Consider the following 26,523-nt stretch of genomic DNA (forward strand, 5'->3'; position numbering starts at 1 on the left):
TAATAATGACAAAAAAGGCTGGTATATGGCCCAAGGGGCTTGGAGAAGAAAAGGCACATTTCTAGCTGATCATGTTGTGCTTTTCTTCTTGTATACAAGAGAGGTCAAAAGAAACCAAATTCAGTTATCATGGAAGCAGCTACTAGCTTCAAATATGTTAAACTATGTACAGAAGAGAATGCACTCGCATACAGATCAACAGTCTTTGCTCTGATAGGACTCAGAATGTTCGCTTGTTTGACATGGATAAATGAAAGCATGTGGTAAAGATAGAAAATAAATAATCACTCTGGTTTAACCAAATAACAACTGGCATTAAGAAGAAAATGAGCCATCGAATGTAGAAACATTTTGTTACATTATAGAATCAGCGTATGTTCATGAACTGAAAACCTAAACTTGTTGAATTAAGGTGCTTGAATGAAAGCAGATGTCATACCAAGGAGTCATCAGTCCAACAACCCCAATGGGTTCTTTAAGTACACATGACTCGAAGTTTTCCATAGGCGGAGAGATTGGTGAACATTGCTTCCCATCTAAAGTTTCTGCCAGATCAGCATAGTACTCAAAGCATGCAGCGACATCATCCTAATATAAAATGTTAAAACATTGATTAAAACATGGAGCATCTTCTTTCTCCAGACACAACGAACATCATAGTGCAAAATGCAAACTGAAGCTACCATGTCTGCACTTGCTTCCTCCAGAGGCTTCCCAGAATCAAGTGTCTCCAGCAAAGCCAGCTCAGATTTCCTATCTTTAATCTGCGACCAGCAACAAACATTTCAAGAGAATTACTGCCAGAAGAAACAACTGTGCCAGTTAAGAAGAAAACAATAAGACGATTTCCTCGTAATAACAGATGTCCATACAAGCGTCCTGGGAACCCTCGAGATCTCAAAAACTGCCGACAGAAGGCCGGAGAAACCCTTCGGGGGTACATCCGGCGCATCTCCCGGCAGTGCGACGAGCTGGCTAATGTCGCAGATGCCGATGTCATAGGAGCTTTCCTGTCTGGGACCACCTGTGAGTCACTAGTCCATAAGCTGGGACATAAGGGCCCGTGAACCACCAAGGAGCTCCTCGACATCGCCACCTGCCACGCCTCGGGCGAGGAGGCGGTCGGAGCGATCTTCGACTGCCTCAAAGGCAATGCGAAGCGGGACAAGGACGCCGGCGAAGGCGCCTCCAACCGTCCCGGCAAGAAGAAGAATAGGCAACGGCGCGAGGGCTTGTTCGTGGCTGCCGCCGACCGCAAAGGGGGTCAGAAGCCCACCGAAGGTACCCCGAACCACTTCGAGAAACTGCTCGAAGGGCCATGCCCAAACCATTCTTTCCTCGTCCAGCACCTATACAAGGACTGCGACGTCTTGAAGCAGTTCTTGTCCGGAGGCTCCAACAAGGGGGAGCACAGGAAGGAGCCTAGCTAGATGAAGCGCGCAATGTCGCCCTCCTCCGCTCAGCCAACTACCAACAAGCGTTGCGCCGGTACCACAGCCGTCGAGTGCGGGGTCAGGCCTTCAACGTCGGGGACCTAGTGCTCCGCTTCGTCCAAAGCAACAAAAACCGTCACAAGCTCTCTCCGTCGTGGGAGGGACCGTACGTCGTCGCGGAGGTGCTCCGACCAGGCGCCTACATGCTCAAGGCCATTAACGGCGAAGTTTTCGTCAATGCCTGGAACATCGGGCAGCTACATCACTTTTACCCTTAATATACGCACGCTTTCTCTTATCAGTTTCGCTATCAACTCCCCGATCTTTAGGTGACGCCCGACCCCAGCAACGGCAAAGGGTCGGGCCTCACTCGGGGGCTAATAAGAGCATATCTATCCGGTAGACAGTCTCTACGTCCGACTCTTTCTCACGATTAAGACCTAGAAGCAAAGTTTGCGAAAACAAACGCTGAGTAAAACTGGTCAGACTGTGAGAAACCTACGCCTCGATGGCTACGGCGTCTTTGCTCACTAGTGTGATCAGAGTTTTTTTCCGCACCCCGGGCTTTTTGGCCTTAGCCACGGAAAGAGTCAATACGCGTTTAAGAGTTTATCTGTCTGGCAAACATTCTTTGTGCCCGACCCTCTCTCACGTTGAGACCTAGAAGCTAGGGTTACAAAAATGAACGCTGAGTAAAATTGGTCGGATTGCAAGAAACCTACGCCTCGGTGGCTATGGTATTTTTGCTCATCGGTGTGATGAGAGTTTGTTCACCCGCACCCCAGGCTTTTCGGCCTTAACGACGGAAGGGGTCAGAATGCACTAACCTTTTTATACAAAAGGGGAGAAGGGCCAAAAAGCTATTTGGTCATAACAAAATTAGAGAGCTTGTCCATTTATTACAAGTTCGCCTCCTGGCTGATCTGCCTAACTAATTTTTTGGGGGGATGATCTCATCCTCTATCGTCGCAAGAAAGCCCTATGCCAGCGGGTCACCCAAGCCGATCGAACGGCTCGAGCCACTGCCGAGAGACGGTTAGGGAGCAGTGGAATGCCACATGAGGGCTATGCCGATCCCGTTACGAATGACGGACCTAGGTTCCACCCGGACATATCCGGTAAGAGCTCCCCGAACCTGTCACTCGAGCCATCTAGATAAAAATCATATGCCAATGGGTCACCCAAGTCGATCGAACGGCTCGAAACCGCTGCCGAGTGACGGGTCACCCTTAATTTACGTATGTTTTCTCTTATTAATTTCGCTATCTAGCCCCTAACCCTATCAACGGTAGGGGGTCGTGCCTCACTCGGAGGCTGGCAAGAGTGTCTATCCGGTAGACATTCTCTATGACCGACCCCTTTTCTCACACAAAAACCTAGAGGCAAGGTGTGCGGAAACAAACTCTGAGTAAATCTGGTCGGACCACAAGAAACCTACGCCCTAGCGGCTATGACATTTTTGCTCACCAGCGTGATCAGAGTTTATTCCCGCACCCTAAGCTTTAGCCTCCGCCTTTCTAGGAAGGGTTCAGAGGGGCCCACCTGCGGAATCTCCATCGAGGAGTGGCCAGCAGGTCGCCCAAGTCGATCGGACAGCTCGAGCCGCTGCCGAGAGATGGGTAAGAAGAAACATGATGCCCCATGCAGGTTATGCCAACTCTGTCACGAACGATGGACCCGAACCCCACACGGACATATCCAGTAAGAGCTCCCCGAACCCATCACTCGAGTCAACAAGGTAACTTTACCAACCCCCACTTTTCTTTTCCAGTGCATGATCATTCATTCATCCATTCTCATGCATGCATTTATACATTCATTCATACATTCATCCATACATTTATCCCATACATCCAAGCATCGCATATGCAATTGCTGCATCACAACGCTTCGCATCGTGTCACAAAGTGGTAGTCGTCTCATTCGATATGAGCGGTGACCGACTGAGGTTCGAAGGTTGGCCCGCGAAGGGCTCGAGGCCGCCTCGCGTCAAACAGAGCCAGAGGAGAAAAATGTAGATGAGCCCCAGCGGCCCTTGCCTGACCCCACTCAGAAGCGGACGGGGACATCTTGACCTTTCTTGTTTGATCCTAACCTCGAGCCAAGCCCACAGAATCTCCATCGAGGAGAGGCCAGCAGGCCACCTGAGTCGGTCTATGGAATGACTCGAGCACCTACCGGGAGGCGGGTTAAGGAGCAGTGAAATGCCACATGAGGGCTATGTCGACCTCGTCAGCGAACAACGGACCCGGATTCCACTCGGACATGCCTGTTAGCGAGCTCGCCAAGCGCGACACTCGTGCCATTGAGGCAAGTGTCGTTAGCTCAGCCCCTCCGGTTGTAGAAACCACGGATGGGGTGACGCATGAAATTTGGTCGACCCCAACGGCGCTCGGGGGCTCAAGCCGCTCGACCCTAACTCGGGAATCCAACTGACCGGGGTTCAAAGGCCGGCTCGCGAAGGGCTCAAGGCTGCCTCATGTCGAATAGAGCTAGGGAAGAAAACATAGATGAGCTCCAGCGGCCTTTGCTCGACTTGCTTAGAAGTGGATAGGGTCATCTCAACCTTCTCGTTCGATCCTAACCTCAAGCCAATCCCATATAATCTCCATTGAGGGGAGGCCAGCGGGCCACCTGAGTCGCTCTCTGAAGCGACACGGGCATCTGCCGAGAGGCGGGTTAAGGAGCAGTGGAATGCCACATGAGGGCTATGTCGACCCTGTCATGAACGATGGACCTAGATTCCACACGAATAGGCCTGTTAGCGAGCTCACCGAGCGTGTCACTCGAGCCATTGAGGCAAGTGACGTCAGCTCAACCCCACTGGTTGCAGAAACCGCAGATGAGGTAACGATCACAAAGACGAGCCGACCCATGATCGGACCCCCGCTATGCGTAGGGGTCGATGAAAGTTGGATTCATAAGGAGACCAAACACACGGTCGTAGAACACCAGACCCCCGTAGGGGTTGAAATCAGGGGAAGACCTTTTCCAACCCACCAAACCTCACGGCTATACCCCCGAGGGGTCTGATCACAATGAAAGGGGATCGCTGACCCTAGGACATGCCGTGGGCGACAAAAGAAGGCCAAGGCCATCTAAGTCCTCCTGTTCGAAAAATCTTCTGAAGGAGTATTCTACTCCTCCGTAGGCTCAGAGGCTACTGTCGGGGATCAATACTAGGGTACCCAAAGAGCAGGAGCTAATGATCATCAACATTGATTCATTCGAGCAGTCAAGAGCGTGACTACAGCTCCAACTGACCCCCAGGCGCACAAGATCCACCTCACGCGGACCTCTGGGGGTGGACTTCACCTCGCTCGACCTCTGGAGGAGGGCTCCACCTCGCCCGACCCCAAGGCCATGAGCTCCGCCTCGCCCGACCCTTGGGTTCGCGCTCCGCCTCATCCAACCTCTGGGGGTGGACTCCACCTCACCTGACCTCTGGGGGAGGGTTCTGTCTTGCCCAACCCTAAGGCCATGGGCTCCGCCTTATCCGACCCTTGGGTTCACGCTCTACCTCGCTCGACCCTTCGTCTTGTCCGATGGAGACCCATACGCCGCCAACTACTCTAGGTCCAAGCATATGGGCCTAGGTCAAAACTCTAACGCTAAGGAAGAGACCAGCACGCCCCGATGTAACCCGCCGCCATGACGGGCCAAACCTGAGGATCCACATCAAGAACAGCATTAGGCGTACCGATACTGTTTTGCCTAACCCTCGTATGAACACTGACAGGCACGTCGATTCACCACGACGTCTGCCAAGACGGAGTGGAGCGCCGTGACCTACAGACGACGCCTGCGCATGGCGCTAGTGATGGACAAGACCACGATGTGGCGCCGTCCCTGTTGGCATCTACAATGTCGGTGGGACCCGCATGAAGGAGAAGGACCCGACAACCCTGAGGGCCTTCACCTCTCCCTCTCGTTTCTTCTCTTTTCCTCCGCTGTAACCCATGTTCTCCCTTAGTCTATAAAAGAGAAAGCAGGACGTCCCATGGAGGGGGACTAAAACGACATCGGATCGATCTAGGCCAGTCCTGATCAAACCATCACGAACCCATCAAACCTCAAACCAATCAGAACACAACGCAAGCACACGGCCGAGCAGCAACTGAGCTCTCGGCACCTGTTCATTCTTTCCACTAGAGACTTGGGACTTATTCCTCTCTCACCTGTTTGTAACCCCTACTGCAAACTTTCGGTGCTAGTAACATGAGCAGCAGCGACGCCGGGGACTCCTCGCTCCTCGGTGCTCGGTCATCGCCAGCGACGCCGAGGACTCCTCGCTCCTCGGTGCTCGGTCATCGCCAGCGACGTTGGGGACTCCTCGCTCCTCGGTGCTCGGACATCGCCAGCGATGTCGGGGACTCCTCGCTCCTCGGTGCTCGGTCATCGCCAGCGACGCCGAGGACTCCTCGCTCCTTGGTGCTCGGTCATCGCCAGCGACGCCGGGGACTCCTCGCTCCTCGGTGCTCGATCATCACTAGCGACACCGGTGACTCCTCGCTCCTCGGTGCTCGGACATCGCCAGCGACGCCGGGGACTCCTCGCTCCTCAGTGCTCGGACATCGCCAGCGATGTTGGGGACTCCTCGCTCCTCGGTGCTCGAACATCGCCAGCGACGTCGGGGACTCCTCGCTCCTCGGTGCTTGGACATCACCAGCGACGTCGGGGACTCCTTGCTCCTCGGTGCTCGGTCTTCGCCAGCGACGCCGGGGACTCCTCGGTGCTCCCTTGGTGGTCGGATCTTGCTACGTCTCGTTGGTGTGCTATCAAGCTGCTCCATGTTGTTCGGATCAGGGTATTGATCTTGGGCAGCACGTCTGGGGTCTTGATACGCGCATGTCAGACAACATCAGCAAGCTTTTAGACTTCTTTTTCTTTGACCCTGCTATAAGATTCATTCTTCATCTTTCAGAAGGCTCGGGGACTAAGTGGGCACACTTCACCTTGCGGTGAATGTGCTTTTTCTCATCTCGTGGCTACGTCCGGGGACTGGCCGCCTGCACGGTTAGTCTTCTACTTTCTGACCCTGGCACCATATGACTATATCACCTACTGTCAGGCTCGGGGACTAGCTGTGGAGGTGTGGCCCCGGTATCCACAAGACAAGACATGGGCCGCACCATCAGAAGTACCAAATAGGCTACTTTCCTTGTAACCCTACCCCTCCAGAGTATATAAGGAGAGGCAGGGGTCCCCTAGCGGACAAGATACATACATCTATACAACGATCGATACATCTCATACTTAATACAATATACCAAGGACACAGGACGTAGGGTATTACATCGATCAGACGGCCTGAACCTGTCTAAATCGCTGTCTCTGCGCCTTGTGTCACCATCCGGTTCCTGATCACGTGCACCTCCACCTATTAATCTACCATCATAGGATACCCCTTGGTGGACTGCCGACGATATTCTGTCGACACCTGGGTTAATAACTGAAATCAAATTGCAGCATACTGCGTCGTCGCAATCGAGTCAACTGGGCGGCAGATTCCTATGGTCTTCCTGGGGATGATCAAGGAGGACTTTAACAAGAGATATGCAGGGGGCAAAGCAACAACAGCTACAACCAACAGTCTCACCCGAGATTTCAGGTAACAGTTCTCATTCTTTGTCTGCAAGAACAAGAAAATTTTTCAGACTTTCAGATGCGTTTCCAATACTGTACACTACCCTTTTTTTATTCCTCACTGTGGGCATGCTTGGGGACTGGCAATACAGGTTGAGGCTTAGAGACCAGATACACAGTGACGGAGGCAGCGGTGGGGCTAGGGGGGCTCTAGCCCCCCTACCGATCCTGGGCACGTGGAGCTCCTCTAAGCCCTCTCTTGAAATTTTATGCATATATGTATTAGGTAGGAGGGGCTAAGGTTAAAAGAAGATAAAAAATGCTATATTCTTTTGTTCAGCCCCTCCTAAATTTTTTCTGACTTCGTCACTGCAGATACAGTACTGTACTGATCACCCAGAGGAGGTGAGTAAGCTGTCCAAAGTGAAGGCTCAGGTCGAACAAGTGAAAAGCATCATGATGAAAAACATCGACAAAGCCTGCTCCGCAATTGTCTAGATCATCTCATGCTTGCTAGATGCAGAGAAGATTTTGGTAGAAAGGTGCTTCGCACACACCTTACTGAACATTTGCCATAGCGATCACTACCGGTCTGCCACCAAGACACTTATTTAGGCGACGATTGGTAGAAAATATACTTATTGTAGTTTTAATCCTTTGAGTGTGTCCTGGGAAGTTATAAATGTATTTCAAATGAGATTAGTGCTAATATATCTAACTCTATGTACGTTGTTTTTTAGTGAATCTTAAACATACCACATCTATGCTTTGTTACCGCATATATTATCTTTTAAATGTTTGATTTATACTACCGAAGGTCGCCGTAGCGTTAGCACGAAAAAAATATCATTGTTTGGTTGTTTTATGTGCATTTCTAAAATGAAGCCGTAGCGTTAGCACGGACACTATACTAGTCTTTTGTTAAGGGACCAAGGTCATTAGAGTAGCGGTAGCGGGTAGTTAGGGTCAAAGTTTGCAGTGTCAACGAAAACACTAAGCACTTAATTTTTTTCTAAGTCATCTAGGAAATAATATTTTATTCAAACTTTGAAGCACTAATTAATCTATTAAACAATCATACTAGGCACGAACAAGCACTCCACCACAAGGTGCAAGACTTAAGTTTTTTACACCAACATATTTTACAGTTTTAATATAAAATAATTATTTATTTATCCTCCAAAAAACTATTGGGCAATTAAAATAAGGTAAGGTTTTTGGTATTTTTAATCATTTTCTCCGTTTTTTTTCCGACAAGAACCCTAAATAACTTTTGTTCACAAGTCTATTTAGAGATGTTTAAGCACAAAAACAAAGTTGGTTGACATCACATATGTTGACTATACTAGTGAAGGCCGCGCGCCTTCGCGTGCGCCCGTAAGTGAATAAATTCAGGTTTATAAAGGTAGGGTTCATTTGTATACATTTGTGTGGGAATATAATAAGTTTGGACTTACATGATGCATAAGTATGTAGGTTAGTTGTAGTACCACATGGTTATACTTAGAGGTTCCTAAGTATGGCTGAAGGTACCATGGGCTGGCTAATTTACAGGTCCATAAACAGGTCATACAAGATGTTCATAGCACTAAGTGTTTGTGCTAATAACTAAGGAACAATGGCTGAAGGTAGCCTGGGATGATCAATGTACAGATAGCAGGCACTGACTAGGTATCTAGGTACGTGATTACACTTGCAGCAACGGTCCAAGGTAGCATGGCCAATGTATTTTTTTCAACATTTATTTTCTTAATAATGTAACTTCGCAGGTAGTAAGAGGCTACGTTAGCGAACACCTGGTTGCATATGCTTTACAAATTTTCAAGGAAGGCCAGGAGCAAACATTGGCAAGGCCATATATATATATATATATATATATATATATATATATATATATATATATATATATATATATATATAAGCAGTGAGCCTTTTGGCAGCAGGGATCATAGCAACATGGGTGGGGACACTGCCAAAAATTGGAAGAATGCATCGGTGTAATTGGACTACTATATAAGGGGCAATGGACGCAGGCATGTGTTTTAGGAAAACAATACATGTTTGGCAAAAGTGATGCGAATACCATGAGGAGAGGCTGCAATGACGGATCGGAGGTTGGAGCATCGTCAGGAAGCGGCATAGAACGGCACCTTAGTGCTTCACGCCGTGTTATTTCCGATCGCGGCATTCTTTGTCCATGGACCAAGGAATAATATGTTGCCTGCGTCGGCATCGTTGATTACCAAAGCTACTTAGTCAGTGTACACATATCATACGCGACAACCAACCTTTTGTAAATAACACAAAAAACAGTAGCATAACACAGCAGGAGGCAAGCAGAGAAATGCAGCTGTTAGGTGACAGGAGGCAAGTATAGAAGCTTCGATGGAATTGGTGTGTACATATGAATGCATGTATGTATATACTGAATCGTCATATGCACATCGTATGGACGAACGAAGGAAGGAAGGAAATAAAAAGAGGAAAAAGAAGAGTACACCAGATGCCGAGGGTTGAGGACGAAGGCAACCCTGCACCTACCGTGCAGGAGGGCCGTGGACACGGGAGAGCTGCTGCGTCACGGGAGAGGTTAAAGGGCGACGCCACCGAGGGCCTGAGGCGGGTGGGTCGGCGGAGAAGTTCTTAGCAACTTTGAACAGGTCTATGATCAGGAGAGAATGAAGCAGTCAATATTCAATAGGTAAGTCTGACAGTAAAATATCACCTAATGCAGTAAATTCCGAATATCTCAATGTAATTTTATGGATTGGAAGTTATGCACTCTCCCGAAGGGTAAAGAAGCAACTGAGCATATAATATTCTATAAGAAATATGGAGATATAATCATCTCATACAGAATTATTAAGTAGGGATGTTGTGAGTGGTAGGAGCGTATAGATAAGTGAGAATACAACTCGTGGAGGATTGGTCTGTACCATTGCAATATTTGAATATTATTTTGCTCCTAAATAACACATCCATTGCAGATGCAAGGAATCCCTGTGGCACCTCACAATCTGTGTTATCTGTGGCAGGTCAGCCACATTGTATAGGCATTACTTTTCTTTGTACATTTTTTTTGCATATTCCGATCCTAACTTCGGAGCACTTAAACTATTGCTTGCATATGTAGTTTCTCTTATTGTCATCAACTCACTATGTTAATGTTCAGAAATCAAAAGTCTATGAAGATTGTAAGTACCTGCCTACCTGGTAGTGCTTTAGATAATAAGAAGTCTATTTAATTGCAGGAAGAGCTCAATGCATATATGTGAAGAAGCAACGGAAGCAAGCTCGGGTGAAACCTGCATGATTCAGGACAAAAAGAAATTGTACAAACGATCATAAGTCAAAAGGAAGAGCCGTCTCCATTTGTTAGCATAAACCACTATCAATCAAGTATACTTAGAACATTATGAGGATAATTGCTGTGAACAGTCAAAAGGAAGAGCAGAGAGAACTCACCTATATACTAACAGCAAATATTCTAGCATTAGTGTTGTACCCAGATGGATTAACGTTTAGAAACCGAACATAGCATGGAGAGCAGCAGAGCAGGGGAAAAAATAAGTAGAGTCAAATGTGTTTGAACATTTTTTACTACAAAACTTCCACTTCCAATGAATCATTCTAGTGCTTCAGGTCTAACTGTCATCTCACATCTCATGTGACATCATGTTGTACACCTGAATGAAGGAAGTAGAGTGATGAATAAAGTGCATCTTTGTTGCCATCTTCGTAAATAGAATCGGATCAATAGACAAACCACCGTGGGACTTCACTAAGCAAGTTATGAGCAAAAAAAAAAAAAAAAAAATGTAAGCAATAACTGTGGAGCTATTCTGGACTACATCCTATATGTCTCGTAGATAAAACAGCGACCGATCGGAGCTGCTCAACGCCAGAAGGAATTTATTAAACTGAATCACTTGATCTATTTTTGAAACATAAAGGCATTATGTATAGGCGAAAGATCACCACCAGTAATCCCTCAAATGGAATCATCTAATGTAATCAGAAACGCAAATGTCAAAAACATGGGCGAAAGATCTAGATCGATCCACTGTGGGTAGTAAGATAATGTACCTTACAAAATTGGCTCATGGCTGTTCTTCTGCTTTTGCCCACCTGGACCTCCATCTGTGCAGGTGCGAACGAAACAACTCTGGAACTTCATTATTAGCTTGAATGACCATATGGTAATGAAGCTGTTTGATCATAGATGTACTATCAGCTGCAGTTCAAGGAAAAAACATCTAGTTAGAAATCAAGATTTATGAGAATCTGAGCTCATACAAACATACATTGAAATCGATTTAGGCATTAGGAAAACATGCAGAAATCAGGATTTTTTGAGCCCTTACAGACATACATTAAAATCGATTCAGGCAGCAGTGGAACATAAATATTATTTCGTAAAGAATTAGATCCAAGTGGCAGAAAGAAATGATTCTAAGAATACAACTTCCTCCAATACCATTAACGGCCAAGGAGGTGCAGTAACTAAGAATTACTACAACCGTGACTTTTAAGGTGGGCAAGGAATAGGTTATACTTTCACCCTAAAGCACCTGACTGTTCAAATGTAAACATTTGTATGGTTGGCAAACTAATAGAGCGTTGTACCAAGACTATTTTTTTTCTCAGCAATTAGTTATCTAAACAACTTAGTAAGGGTAATTTAGTGTGTTAGCTGATATATGCCCTCACACGCAGTTTTTCCCTGAGATCAAGCCTAGTGAACATTTAGAAGTTGCCAGATTGCATAAACCTCATAGGACATAGTAGGTGATAAGGTCATAATTAAAAGTTGCCCATGTACCATCGATAATTTGTAGAAGCTGCAGTGGTCGATATATAATTAAATGTCCTGCAGTTATGAGGATTTTGGGCGACGTGGACGTGGCTTCTGTGCGAGGAGTCGACTCGATCTGTAGTTTTAAATAAATTCACAAAGGTGATCGAAAAAAAAACATGTATCATATCATTTCACGCAAGAATTTATCACCAAACATAGAAAACTTATTTATTAGATTTTATTAAACCTTAAACTATTGTTAAACAGGCACGTAACGCCAAGGTGTTACAGAGCCCTACCAAACAGGTCCTTAGATTAAATTGTCCTCGTCTCTTTGAACGGTCGTCATTTATTGTTTTGTGAGATCCTAACTTCGAGTGCTTAATCATAATTAACAATTCAGCCTAAGGTTGTGTTTTTTTCGAGTTATTACTTGTTTTTTTTTTTTTTGATTCGTAGGTATGGATGAGCCTTCTTGGCCAGGTCAACCGGACGGTGACACGATTGATAAACAGATGACATGTGGTGCCGAGGTTGTTGGATTTTGGGTCTTATGATTTGAAGTCAGATCAAGCCTCCACCAAATCGTTGGTAACCTCCATTCACATCGGGAGTCCGCTCCTCGAGGAGGTGGCTCGAGGCGCACGAAGACGTGGATGGCGGCTTGACCACCGATGGGGATTGAGAAGGAAATGGAGCGGAAATGTGGGCTTGGGGTGATATGTGGAAGGAAATTGAGCTACCAAATTGCTAGTCAGATCATGAGAGAAGCCGAGAAGGCAATGGACGTACGTAGTTTCTGGGGTTTTGGTGGAGAAAGGGCACGTGTTTTAACTGTCGATGTGGCAAGTGACAGGAAAAAGAGATGCTCTGGCAGCAAGGAATTTTGGTTCCTAGGGTATTGTTGCCGCAGGTGGTGGGCTAGGCCTTCGTGCTGGCTACAATGCATGGTCCCAGTAGAGTTTCACTTAGTTTCCAATGAACAAAAGACTTACAGTAAAGTTTTATTCAGTTTCCAAAATATTGACAAGTTGATAACAGTGCACGCTAGTTTTTATCTAGATGAGACTCATCTTCTCTTTCCTAGTAATTTTTATGTCATATTATATTATTATTATTATTAGTCTTATTAAATAAAAATGAAATTCCAAGCTAGCCTATACTACACAAACATGTTCCTTCATCAGGATGGTTTTTTTGGGGTTTGGGGGGGGGGGGGGGGGGGGGGGATCGAGGCCTATTTTCTCGGCAAAATATGTGGTGAAAATCTAGAACATAGAAACCAATTAAAAAATATATCTCGGTTGTTCAAAACTTTGAAACTTGCCACATCCATATTGCATACAAATATGCACTCACATACAAAAGTTGAAATTCAAACCCACATTTGAAAAATTCATACAAAAACAACAATTTTTCGGCTTGTATTTTAGTGCACATGAGCCGAAAATTTATCATTTTTGTATGATTTTTTAGTAGTTTGAGTTGGCATCTCAATTTTATGTGTGAGTGCATATTTGTATGTTACTACATACATGCCCGTGCGTTGCACAGTGGACACTAATTTCCAGAAAATGTTAAAAAGCTAACAAAAAATGTTTATGTTGCATTAACAATTTTACATTAGGAACCCTAAACTATTTTCAAATTCATTAAGATCTCTTTTTTTTATCTTTGGTTATTTATTAACTGGAACTATAGTCTCTTTCATTTACTCCCCACGTATTTTTTTTTTCTATCGGAGCGCTACAAACAAACACATGCATAGAGGTTGATTTTGGTCAGTACACGGACGGGAGTTCTTTGAAGCTGGCTGAAAATTGCAAAATAACTTAGTTGGCGAGCATCAATAAACTAACTGGTACTGCATGGCAGCTGGACGTGCCAAGTTTAAAAAAATTTCGAATGACTGGAATACATTATTTGAGTTGATTTCCATGTTTTCACTGGTTTCCATACATATTTTGCCTTTTTTCTCGTGCCGATCATCGAACTTTCCAATCGCGTTGCGCACCACCTGCAGTTAGGGAGTGTTTAGATCTCGGGACTAAGTTTAGTCCCTGTTACATCGGACATTTGAATGCCAGCTAAGAGGATTAAATATGAGCTAATTATAAAACTAAATATACAGATAGAGACTAATTTGTGAGATGAATTTATTAAGTCTAAGTTATCCATCATTTGAACACATTTACCGTAACACCACATTATCAAATCATGGACTAATTAGAATTAATAAATTCATCTCGTAAATTAATCTCTGACTATGCAGTTAATTTTTAGTCTTAATAAGTGTCAAACATCCGATACCATAGGGTATCAAACACCCCCTTAATCCGAGTCGTCCATCGCGCTTCTCCCGTCTCCGGACTCCGGCTGCGTGCGAAGTGCAACGTGTGATGTCTCCGCAAATGATATGGCGCGGATATATCCTAAAGCCCCCAAGAGGTCAGGACCCACCCGAGTCCCGAGTCTCTCTCGACCCACCAAAACAGAGGCGGCTCGACTCACCGAGTACACGCGACACGACACGAAGCCAAAGCGCGGACCAAACCCTACCCTCCCCTCCGCCGCGACCCTGATCCCCACCTCGTCGGCGATGAGTGCCTCTTCCAACAGCGGGAAGAAGCCGGCGGCCGGCGGCGGCCGTGGGGGCCCCACCATCCGCACGCTCTCCGACTTAAACCGCGGGCCCGCCGGCTTCCCTGGCGCCGGAGGTGGCGGCGGCAGCAGCGACGACGACGAGCCCCAGGAGTACTACACCGGCGGCGAGAAGAGGTATATCTCAGCCCCTCTCGTGGGCCAGTGTTTCCTGATTGATTCTGCTGGGATTTGCCTGCGATCGTGCGTACGGGCATCGGAATCGCCACCTAGTTTCGTGATCTAGTTAGGTCGTCTGGCTAGAGTGATAAGCGGCTTTAACCTTCAGGGTGAAATCTCTGATTCTCTGCACTAGGGTTTATAGGGCGTTTCGTCTGTTACTTTTGCGCGGATTTGACTTTTATTTCCATGTGAGCTGTGCTATATAGGGCAGCCGTGACTTATGTAGATGTGGTATGAGCGGTAGCAGTAGCGTTTGATGCTCCCAAGTTGCAAAAAAAATTGTGCCTGTTTTTTTATTCGTCAGAAGAACTATGCACTATTGGTTACAGGATATTTCTGTGTCTGGCGTGCTTTGGGACTGAGCCTTATAGATTTTGGATTACAGGATATTTCTGTCTCTGGACACGTATCAGATGAAATTGCAAGTGACCTGAACTGAAGTTATTTGCGCGTTGAACTGACAATGCTAAATCAATACAACTGCTACATAATAATAATAAAAAAACTGGACCTCAAACTTGGGGCACATGTGCTGACTGAAATTGAATGGAGAATTGTTCAAGCCCTTTGGTGCATTAAATTGTACTTACACCTCAAATCATGATGATGCAAATTTGGTCACATGTAGATGTGCCATTCAAATATTGTTGTCTTTACCCGTAATGTACTTATCCTTATTGCTCTTGAATTGCATTGTGCTTTGCACGAGGAATAATAAACATCCGATGCAGTTAACATAGTTAGTAGCATGATTAATTTAAAAGTTGCAACAGAGGAAACCTGGCCTATGCATTTATTTGGGCATATTGCTTGATTATTTAAATTTCAGTGTAGCTTGCGCACAAATACAATTATATGAAAGAAAAACATGTCATTCCTCTGGGTTGAGGGAATGGCTTTGGGTATATCGAATGCCAGTTCGAGGGTGTGCTTTTAGGTCTTGATCGAGAGTTCTTCCTTTTGTGCCTTGGTTAGCCGAACTAGAAATGCCAGGACTATGGGGAAGGGCCCCTCGGGCGAGACGTGAGATAGCTAAATGTGTATGACGAATTGTCTATCTGAGAAAGTCGCTGATTACAGCTCATTCCTTGGATTAACCATAGGCCTGGTGCTAGAATCTGGTACCGTCGATGGACTTATTGATCTGGTTGGCACTCTTAGGTTTGTTGCTGGAGGAGGGTTTTTATGCGGGAGTAAAAAGGAAGGCAAATCCCCAAAATAGGAACAACAACTCTTTGAGTTTTTTTTTTGATTGTCTATGGAATTGAGGGCTATCCAATAGAAAGTAATATTCTTAGTTAGTATTCCACTTAAAAGTGGTTCTTTTTTTTCCCTTTGAATGATAAGCCAATATATTGTAGCTTTACGGTCCATTACTTGCCTTATTTTCAAAGGCATCTTGTTCTATTTTTTGGACCGCGCTTTTTTCCATGTAGATTTCGTGCAGAACATTGACAAGAAGATATCCTTGATGTTTAGCTCCACATTTGGCGTTAGAGAAAATCTCCACAAATTAATAGGGGATTTAAGTTTGTAAGTTGACCTTGTGCTCTTTCTTTTCTTGCGTGAGTAATTTTATATTTATCTTTGTAATGTGCAGTGGAATGCTTGTTCAAGATCCAACAAGAAGAAATGATGTGGATGCGATATTTGAACAAGCCAGGCAGGCAGGTGCTATCCATGGAATGCCCCCTTTTCTTGGTGACGAGTCTTCCAGCTCTAGGAGCTTTTCAGGGACTGGCCGACTTCTTACAGGGGAGACAGTACCATCTGCTGCACCTCAGGAACTAGCACCAGTTCGAATATGCCACAATATACATTTGTGGAACAATGGCTTTAGTGTGGATGATGGTCCACTGAGATACTACGATGATCCTGAAAATGCTGAGTTCCTTGAGGTGATCCCATATGATATTTCTGAATGATTTGATCTATTCCAAGTATTCCCTCTTTTCTCACTGTTTAAGAATTTGTGCCATCAAACTTTAGAAACTTTGATCACTTATGTTATTATATGTATACACAAGTTTTAAAATGTCACTTAAGATGGCACTAGTAAATTTGTCATTAAAAAATATCACCAACTCTAAGTGATTGGTTTTCAGTAACTTCTAATAACAATTGCTTTTAAAAAGCAATTAAGTGATATGGAGACTGTGTCTGTGTACAAAATGAAACAAGTAAAAAGGAGGGGGGGGGGGGGGGGACTGTGTGTTGTTCCGTTGATGACTATGTAACAGTAATCACTTTATTATGCTTGTACTGCTCATCTCTCATGCTGTCATTTGCATTTTATTGTGGAAGGTTGGACCATTTGCCCTTCAGATGTTCCAGAACATTTTGGTTGATGACTTGATTAGTGAGCTATCATGTTCAAAATGCTAATTACTCCCTCTGTCCCAGAGTAGTAGACATTTTAGGATCTATATCACGGATACCAATGCTCAAGGCAAAATACCTTAGTACCCCTAGAAATACAGATAGTATGTATTTTCCCAAAGAAAAAAGTGTATTGGGGATTGGGGAGAAGAGAAAGGTACATTGAGAACTAAGAATGGCAACTATTTTGGGACAAAATTTTATCGCTATATGGTCAAGTATTTTGGGACGGAGGGAGTATGTTACTTCCATTATTACTTCAATTGGTTCTCCACCTCTGGAACTCAAAACTTGACTCTATTAAAACTTGAGACAGATCTCAACATTAATATGCCATATTGCTATTTCTTGTGCCGGAAAATCATGAACTGATTTGTCTACATCCTATGGTTCTCTATAATTTTAGTTTTCCTAATAGGCCATGTCTTAAAGACCATGTATGCTCATAGTGTTGGGCTGTTTGTTTTGTTCTCTTGGGCATAAAGATTTGTCGAGCTATTATTAAGTTCTTAGTATAGTAACAGGACATCACAGTATTTTTTGAATGGGACATGTAAACATGAATAATTGAATACCTTCATCGTTCTTACACTAATTGTATACCATTTCGGGTTTTCAGAGCCTTAAGATGTCAAAGTGCCCCAGGGAGCTGGTGCCTACTGATGGAGAACATGTTGATGTATCTGTTATTAAAAGGATGGAAGATTATAGGGTGAGCCCTCTTTTCTCCTTGCATATGGGCATATGGCTGTATTCTCATTGATTAGTTGATTCCAGTACTATATGTCCCTTCTTGTTTTGTTCATGTAGGAACCTGTAAGGCCTCGATCAGCTTTCCAGGGTGTTGGAAGAACCCTTGGTGGTGGACCTTCCCCAGATGAGAGTGCACCACCTGCTCCTGCATCAGCGGCCCCTGCTGCTTCGAGGTCCGTTGGCATAGTCGTGGATGACTCCCAGCCATTTACATCCGTACAGCTTAGGCTGGCTGATGGCACTCGCATGGTCGCTCGGTTCAACATGCACCACACCGTGGGAAACATCAGGTCCTTCATCGACGCATCTCGGCCTGGAGCTGCAAGGCCTTATCAGCTGCAGACAGGTTTCCCACCCAAGCAGCTGGCTGACCCAACGCAGACCGTGGAGCAAGCTGGGCTGGCAAACTCGGTTATCATGCAGAAGATGTAATGCTTCGGCAACCTGGTGAACTCGGATGCATCATACCGCATCTTTTGAAAGCTGTCGCATTATGGTTGATCATGTTATCAGATACAGCTCTGGTGCATCATTCATGGTTACAGTAGCATCTGATGCCACGCTGAGAGCTTAAGAGTTTATAATTCATCTATATGAACTGAAGTATGCTTTCTGATTTACAGCAGATACTGAAGTGTCGAATCAGCGTTTATGTCTGGTTATAATCAACAATTGTTGCTCGCATCACTGTTTCCATTTTTCATGTAAAATGGTGTTATGATATTCGGCATCACTAGCGCCCGGACGGCCAGCCGGCTCCAGCACGTGCTGCACGCACAGGCGGAGCCTGCCTGTGCCACTCCCCCACGCTTCTCGCACCCCTCCACGCTTGCTGCGCCGCTGTCCTTTATGCACGGCGCTCTAGCTGCGGCAAGCAGCTCACATGGTAGCATTAAAAACACTTGGAAAAACAATGTGCATATAAAACACTTGGAAAAACATATTAAAAACACTTGAAAAACAATTACAAACATATGTACATCCCGATAAAACAATTGAGGCATGTGTGAAACATATGCAACATTCAGATAAACACGTCTGAAAAAATATATGAAACTTTGGGAAAAGACACTTACAACATACACATATAATCATTGCAACATATGCAACATCCTGATCTACTTTTGCAACATCTACATGAAACACTTGAAACATACCTACGAAACATATGAAACACTTGAAACATACGCTTGCAACATGGGGAGCTTGGGGCCAAGCAATTCCAACCGTCGAGGTCGGAGCCAGCGCCACACGAGCACCACCACCACCATCGCTAGCAGCACCGGGCTTGGCTCAGCCTGACGGGCGGTGCGCCGCAACGGGCGGGAGCGAGCGGCGCGGGATGGGCGCGCGGTAGCAGCGAGGCAGAGTGGACGCATGACGTCTGGACGAAAAGGCCGTGGCTGGAGAAGGCCAGCGGCATGTAGGCAGCGCGGTGGATGCGCGCCATGGCGGCTGCATGCCTGTGGCATTGAGAAATGGAAATATAATTGTTTTTTTAAGAAACCACGTCGTACTGAAGATGAAGTGGAGGAGGCCTATTGGCCCGATGGTTAGGCAGGCCTGGGAACGTCCATGTGCAGCATTATTGAATTGTTGCATGAGCGCTTCCTTGCAATTTGAAGCGTGACTCGAAAGTCACCTAAGGCTATCTCCAACAACACCACCTAAAATATAAGACCCATTTGTCCTTTGGGTAGCGCTATAGGCAAAAGGTTCAATACCTATTCGACATCTTCTCCAACAACAAGACCCAAAAGAGAATCCTTTTTGCAAATGAGTTTCCAGGAGAGATGATGCCCATATTTGGGTTGTGCCTCTCAGACAACACAAAATAGGTCTCTCGTATAGGTACTCTATTGGAGGTTGATTTTGGATCCCTTGCTACCCATTTTGGATTTGAGTGCTCATATGGGTTTTTTGTTGGAGACAACCTAAACCCTACAGATTTAGAAGAAACGACGAAGGATGTGTTTGCTCAATCCTAGTCCTTTTTATTAGGTTGAACTCATCTTGGGTTTGGTTAGACTGTCTCCAACAAGGAACCTATATGGGCAACTAAACCCAAAATAGGTAACAAGAGACCCAAAATCAACCTCCAACAGAGTACTTATACGGGAGGCCCATTTTGGGTTACCTGAGAGGCACAACCCAAATATGTGCATCCTCTCTTCTGAAAACCCATTTACAGAAAGGATTCTCTTTTGGGTCTTGGTGTTGGAGAAGATGCCGAATATGTATTGAACCTTTTGCCTGTGAGTGCGTTCGGCTGGCTGGCCGGCTGAGGCTGGGCTAGCCAGCGCTCTCACAGGTTCACTATTCACATGAACAGTGTTTCCAGACAGAACAGTATTTTCCCTCACAACAATTAGCCCGAATAGTATTTTGGCTTATTTTTCAGTCTTACCGAACAGGCTCTGTAGCGCTACCCAAAGAATGAATGTGTCTTGTATTTTGATTGTTGTTGTTGGAGATAGCCTTAGAGATTGGTTGAATGTGGCTTCGGGTTCCTGACACAGGGGCCCACACGTCAGCCTCTCCTCCCTTCTTCTCCCTTACTCTCCCCGCGTCGCTGCAGCCGCTTCATGCGCCCGCAATCGGCCACCGACGCTGCTTGGGCCACTACTCCACCACCGCGCACCGCATCAGCTGCTCCGCCCCGCGCATCTGCTCGCGCGTCCGCACTCAACCGCCCTCTGCCGCCGTCGCTCGTCCTTAACTCGGCCGCCGGGCCGCCGCCGTCGCTCGAGCTCGACTCAGCCGCCGCTCATCCGACTCGGCCATCTCCGCCGTTCGTCCTTGGCGCCCCCGCAGCCTTTCTTTGTTTTGGTGGAATTGAATGAACCCAACCCACTTGATCCCTAAACCAAACACAACAGCAGTCATGTTGCCACCGCTCTCACACCTCCAGCGTCGCCTCCTCGCCGCAGGCCCAAAACTCCTTGCTTCGCCCCTTTTCCGCTCATTCTCCAGCGCCACCACACTAGAAGCACGCAAGCCGACCACCGCCGTGGCCGTCCTCTGGGACCTGGCCACTTCCCGTCCCCTGTCTACTCTCCTGCTCTACGACGCCGCCGTGCGCCTCCACCTCGCCGCCACCTCCTTCGGCCGTCGCCGCCTCTCCGCGGCCTTCGTCCACCCGTCCCACCGCCTGCCGGCCCCCGCCGCGTCCGCCGCCACGACCCACCTCTGCCGCGTCTGCGGCCGCCGCTTCCGCGCCCGCGACGCACTGCTTCGCCACTTCGACGCCATCCACGCCCGCGAGCACGCCAAGCGCGTCGCCCGCATCGACTCCGCTCGCGGCGGCCGCCGCGTGTGCCTCGCCACCGCGCTGTCCCTCAAGCTCTCCAAGTACGAGAAGGCCACGCGCGAGCTCACCGCGGGCGCGAGCACCGCCTCCCCGTCCGATGAGCTCGGGCGCGCCGGCGTCCGCGTCGAGCTCTCCTGGACCCCGGCGGCGTCCCTCCGGGAGCTCGCGCAGCTGGTGCTCGACGAAGGGTCCGCGCGCTGCTTGATGCTCGTCTCGGGCCACGAGGAGCTGGCCTCCCTGCTGCGGGTGGCGAGGGAGAGGGGCGTGCGGTCGGTGGTCGTCGGCGGTGAGTCCGGCTTGGACAGGTGGGCGGACGTCGGGTTCAACTGGGCGGAGGTGATCGCCGGGAAGGCTAGGAAGGCTGCGCCATCCGTGTCCGGCAAGTGGCGGGATAGGGAGACGTGCTCAAGGGGCTGGAGTGGAGGTACGATGACGACGAGGAAGAGGTGGTGTTCGAGGATGGTGACGGCGATGGAGTCGAGAAGCTGGCACGCAAGGCCAAAGGGAACCCGTGGTGGAAGCTGGACTCTGACGACGAGGACTCGTGGTTGAATCGGACGACGATGATTTGCACATAGAGTCTGTCTACCCAACAATCATAGGTTTTATACAGTTTTAACATATAAATTTTTTTGCACCATAGAATTAAAATCCAACAGCGTCCATCCTCCTTCTACCTTCAGCCTTTTTCTACCTCCAACCTTCTTCTACCTTCGAACAATCACAAATCAAAATATCACAGATCCACAAATTATAAAAAACAATTTTTTTTTATGCAAGGACAAGAGGACAAATGGTTTTTTCCACTAAAATAGGAACAGAAAGCGGTGCTCCCGCTCCGATCCGGAACAGGACAAAGCAATTTTTTTTACTGCCGCATTGCTCCGGCTCCAATCATGAAGCAGTGCTGCCGAAACAGGAAGCGGTACTGCCGCAGTGATCTATAACAGGAAGCGGCCAGTGGCCGACAGCGGCGCCGTGCGCAACACTTATGAAAAGAGAGGGAAAAAAATTCATGTGTTTTTTTCCACTAAAACACAGATGTGTTAGCATTTCTGTTGCACATAATGTGTTTGCTCGTTTGCCGTTTTGTGATCTTTGAAAGGAAAGCATGGACCATGGCGTTCCGGTGGTGCCATGAGATCATGGAAGTGTAGTGTTTGCTCTAATCATCAACTTGCAATTGCAAGAGGCAAATCTGTGCGAGAGCTTGCTCTGGTCTCGTTGGGTACAACATCGATCGGTGCTGCAGCACCTTTCCAGTGATGCGTACCGGAACGAAAGCAATCTCAAACACATTCTCGCTGTCACAACGTTGCTTCCCAATCAGTGCTGGCACTCGCCTCGCGCCCTCGCCCCAACAGGCCAACACAAACCATTACTAGTTAACATTGGCCTGCCGCTGTTAATTGTGCAATCTCTGCAGACAACCAAATGGGGCTACAAAATGTTATGTTACATGTACCAGTAGTACCTTACAGAGGTTCAAACCAAATGTGCCATCGCGGCCAAATTCCGACCAGCCCGCTCCAAGAACGCCAGCATCCCCTCGCACTCCGCGATGATGGCCTTGCCTTGTCCATCCACCGCTCGGCCACCACGCATGCGCCGTGCAGCGCGAAGAACGCGGTCACCTCCCCGGTCCCGGCCTCCAGCGTGATGTAGTAGAACATGACCTCGTGCATGGCCCGGACACGAGGAACGCCGCGAGCACGCCCGCCGCGGCGCCGAAGCGGGCGCGCACGGGGCGCTACACGCAGGGCCGGAGCACGCCGGGGACCATGAGGTTCCAGCGCCGGCCCCAGAAGTCGCGGAGGGAGGAGGCGAGGTACGGCCGGTCGAACTGCGGCTCCAGCTCCGCGCCCAGCAGCGCGCGGGCGAGCGCCGCGGCGGACGCGAGGAAGAGCTCCAGCATCAGGTACACGTGCGCGCCGTCGAACACGGGCACGGCGTACGTGGGCATCCGCGCCCTGTAGCACCGGACGGAGACGAGCGCGGAGAAGAGGAGCGGGATGCCTGTTGTTGCTGCTGCTGCTGCTTCTCGTTCTCGTCCCGGACCTTGACGGGCAGCGCGGCGCACGCGACGAAGCGCACGAGCGGGAGGGCGGGGTGGAGCGGCCCGTGCCCCGCGGCGAGGAGGAGGAGCTTGAAGCCGCAGAGCCAGACGAGGAAGAAGGCGGAGATGGTGCGGAAGTGGATGGAGGAGAAGGCGAAGGGGAGGACTGGGAGGAGTAGGAGCACCGGGAGGAGCGCCGCGAGGCGGGGGATGCCGGGGGCCAGCCGCGAGGTGGCGAGACGAGCGTAGGCCAGGGCCACGGACGCGGCGGCCGAGACCACGGCGAGCCTGGCTACCTCGGACGCCATGCCTGCCTTACTGATCGGCCACCGGCCGATCGAGATCCGGACGAAGTCGCGTGATGTCGATCGAACTGGTGATGGAATATGTTATTAGTTGGAATGGCGATCAAAGAAAGGATTAAAAATACATCATGTGCTACGCAAGGTGAGCAAATTGTATCGTCAAGTATCATCTGCGGTGTCCATCTGAAACCGTCGTGTCTTCTCCACCCTTTGTTGTGTCGTGTTGTTGAGCATGACGATGACGATGCCTCGTGTCGTGCCAGTGCGAGCACTGAAAGCTTCTCGTTGATCTCAGTGGAGAGAGATCATATATCCTTTTTTTGAATGTCCGATTGGGACTGTAAGTTTTAAAAAAAGTATGGGAAGAATTCTAGTACCGCAGTTTGGAAATGGTTTACGACGAATTCCAGTCCAAGAATCAGCACGTCGCATGTTGTTTCAGCACTGAGCTATCGAGCGGGACTGTGGGAGCAATTTCGCAAAAGCGAAAAACGGTACTCCTGTTCGGCTGTTCCGATCGACGACAGTAGAGGGTGTTGGCTGTTGGGTCATAGGATGGATGAGATAGTCCATCGTCATCTTACTTTTAAACTTTTTGTTTGTTTGCCGAATGGAATAAGTTAATACATCATCATCTTATTTTTCACAAGCTAATAATTAGTATTAGAATGAGAAATGAAATCATTCGATTAAATTTGAGAGATAAACTCATGATGCATTGTCTCATCTAGAATAGATTTATTCTCCAACCCAAATATCCCATATATTCTCACTCAAATACCAAGAACAAGATCGCGCACCAGGAACAAGGTTGACAATAGGTGCTGTTTTCAAGAAATTCCCGACAGGAATCCCAAATTCGCAAACCATCTGATTGAATGGATGGCTTAAGCATCTATGGTTTGGAGTATATAACATAGTCTAGCCTCTATTGTTCTCTTTGCCCAAATGAGATGTGGGACTATCAATTACGCCCGAGAGTTTATCAGCTACTCCATTTGTATAAAATATAAGGGATCCAAGTTTGTCCTAAGTCAAGCTACCTAAAGCTTAACCAAATTTACAGAGAAGGATATTAACATCTGTGACATCAAATATGTAAATTATGATAACATATTTCATAATGTATCCAATGGTGCCAATTTGATGTCTAACTATTATTCTTCTTTTCTACGATTTTAGTTAAAATTAATATACTCCCTCCGTCCAGAAAAGGATGCAACTATGTGTTGCGTGCCAACAAAAGTAGTTCACGTTTAACCAAATTTCTAGTAAATACTATTTATATTTACAGCTCCAAAATAATTTATTATAAAAATATATTTTATAATTAATCTAATGATATTTATTTGATATCATAAATATTGATAATTTTTTATCTATAATTGATCAAACTTAAGATACAAAACTATGACACTGTGCTAGAATTGCGTTCTTTCCTGGACGGAGGGAGTAGTTTAACTTAGAAGAAACTTGGACCCCTTCTATTTCAGGACGTAGGGAGTAAACTTGGACAAACAATGATACAGGCACACGACATTCGTCCTGTTTGTTTTGGCTGGTTTGGCTTATAAGCTATGACTGAAAGTACTGTTGGCTAGTTTGGTGTGAGAGAAAAATACTGTTCGTTGGCTGATAAGCCATGGCTTATAAGCCAAATACGTTTGGCCAAAACATGTAAAACATATAGATGTGAAAAACTAGGGCTCCTTTGGTGCAGCTCCTTTTCTACTGTTAGAAATTGCACAGTCCTATAGCGCAACGATGAGACAGCTCCAACTTCATCTGGTTGTGTCTTCCGAACGAGGAGACCCCTCAAAGCCTTGCAATGCTAGAAGTAGGAGTCCAGAGGAGGAGCTCGCCCAAACGCTCTACCTAGCTAGCCACAACTCCGACTTCCACCTATCATAGTTGTCTCTTTATAACCTATATGACGGCATCAAAGCCAAAAGGACAGTACGATCAAGATCAGCCTTTTTAGACCCCATTTGTGAGTGTTGGTGACTGCTTTAGTCTTTTATTAGTTAGGACAGTTGCTACCTCTGCAGGTTGCTCTATCTATATGTGAAACCACCCAATTTTGTGAGTGTTGGTAACTGCTTTAGTCTTTAATCAGTTGAGACAGTTGCTAGCTCTGCCTATATGTGAAACCACCAATACATATGACATGAACGTTTGGAACATACTCTCACTATACCAAAAAAAACACATATCTCATATTTTGAGAAGTCAAACTTTCTAAAAAAGTAATTATATTTATAGGAAATTGTCTCGATATATCTCTATATATAATATATTTATTGTTAATCTAACGATTCTTATTACACACCATAAATATTAGTTTCTTTATATATTTAGATAATCTTAGAAATGCCTTTTAAAAATAAATACTTATTACAGACCATAAATATCAGTATTTTTTTCTATGTATTTAGATAAAATTTAAAAGTTTGAATTTTTGAAAAGTGAGACATAAACGGATGGAATAGGTGCAGGTTCGGACCCACGTTCACTCTTTCCCTTTCCTTGGTTATCAGTTAACTCACGGTATGGGCCGCAGAGACCAGAGGCACGGGGGCGTTGGTAGGCTTTCGGCCCAGTGCGCTTGCGGCGAGTGGGCGGGCGCCCGACGGCCCGAGTCCGCGCCGTCGCCATTCGTTTTGCGGGCCCTGTCCCGTGCTCTCGGATCCTATCGCACTCAGCGTCTCAGCGATAGGCCGGCCGGACCGTCAGCGACGGCTACTCGCGCCCAATCCCAAGCTTGAACCTTAGGTTCCCGCGTGCGCTGCCTTGTCCCTCCCGTGACCGCAGATCACGTCGTCTCTCTCGGTGGACGTCTTTCACGCTCCGGTGACGTCGAGGCGTCGAGCCCGTGACCACCGACCTCCTGGGGCCTGGGAGTACTGCCCGTGGGATTTTCCACCGACGCATCGACCGATTTGCCGCCGGATCGGATAGAGCAGTATTTTTCAGCCAGTTTAAGTCAAAATTCAACCAGCAGAACGGAGCCGTATCTTCTGCGGTTTTCTATGCAGAGAAACGACCAATCCAGCGCCCCGGCGGCTCCGTGCCAACTGCCA

The 26,523-nt window shown here is 47.1% G+C and overlaps 1 protein-coding gene and 2 pseudogenes across 2 annotated transcripts; 2 read left to right on the forward strand and 1 right to left on the reverse strand.

Moving 5' to 3' along the window:
* Positions 1-14,278: 14,278 nt before the first annotated feature.
* LOC136496591 (plant UBX domain-containing protein 4-like) lies at positions 14,279-18,456 on the forward strand. Of its 2 annotated transcripts, none has more exons than XM_066492304.1 (4): positions 14,279-14,595; positions 16,241-16,538; positions 17,639-17,731; positions 17,830-18,456. In XM_066492304.1, the coding sequence occupies exons 1-4, from the start codon at positions 14,417-14,419 to the stop codon at positions 18,202-18,204; spliced, it is 945 nt and encodes a 314-aa protein (XP_066348401.1). In that variant the 5' UTR covers positions 14,279-14,416; the 3' UTR covers positions 18,205-18,456. The 2 variants fall into 2 exon arrangements, with proteins under 2 accessions (XP_066348401.1, XP_066348400.1); XM_066492303.1 differs by lacking the exon at positions 14,279-14,595 and adding an exon at positions 14,642-16,173.
* Positions 18,457-20,073: 1,617 nt separating this feature from the next.
* On the forward strand, positions 20,074-21,660 carry LOC136495859 (uncharacterized; annotated as a pseudogene).
* Positions 21,661-22,567: 907 nt separating this feature from the next.
* LOC136498606 (probable long-chain-alcohol O-fatty-acyltransferase 4) lies at positions 22,568-23,606 on the reverse strand (annotated as a pseudogene).
* Positions 23,607-26,523: the final 2,917 nt, after the last annotated feature.

Source organism: Miscanthus floridulus, chromosome 12 (genome assembly GCF_019320115.1).
Source record: "Miscanthus floridulus cultivar M001 chromosome 12, ASM1932011v1, whole genome shotgun sequence".
Classification (NCBI taxonomy): domain Eukaryota; kingdom Viridiplantae; phylum Streptophyta; class Magnoliopsida; order Poales; family Poaceae; genus Miscanthus; species Miscanthus floridulus.

Coding starts and splice junctions, on each gene's coding strand:
- LOC136496591 (XM_066492303.1), top strand. CDS start 15,980: ATGATAAGCCAATATATTGTAGCTTTACGGTCCATTACTTGCCTTATT. Junction 16,174..16,240: donor TTAATAGGGGATTTAAGTTT/GTAAGTTGACCT, acceptor TGTAATGTGCAG/TGGAATGCTTGTTCAAGATC. Junction 16,539..17,638: donor AAAATGCTGAGTTCCTTGAG/GTGATCCCATAT, acceptor TCGGGTTTTCAG/AGCCTTAAGATGTCAAAGTG.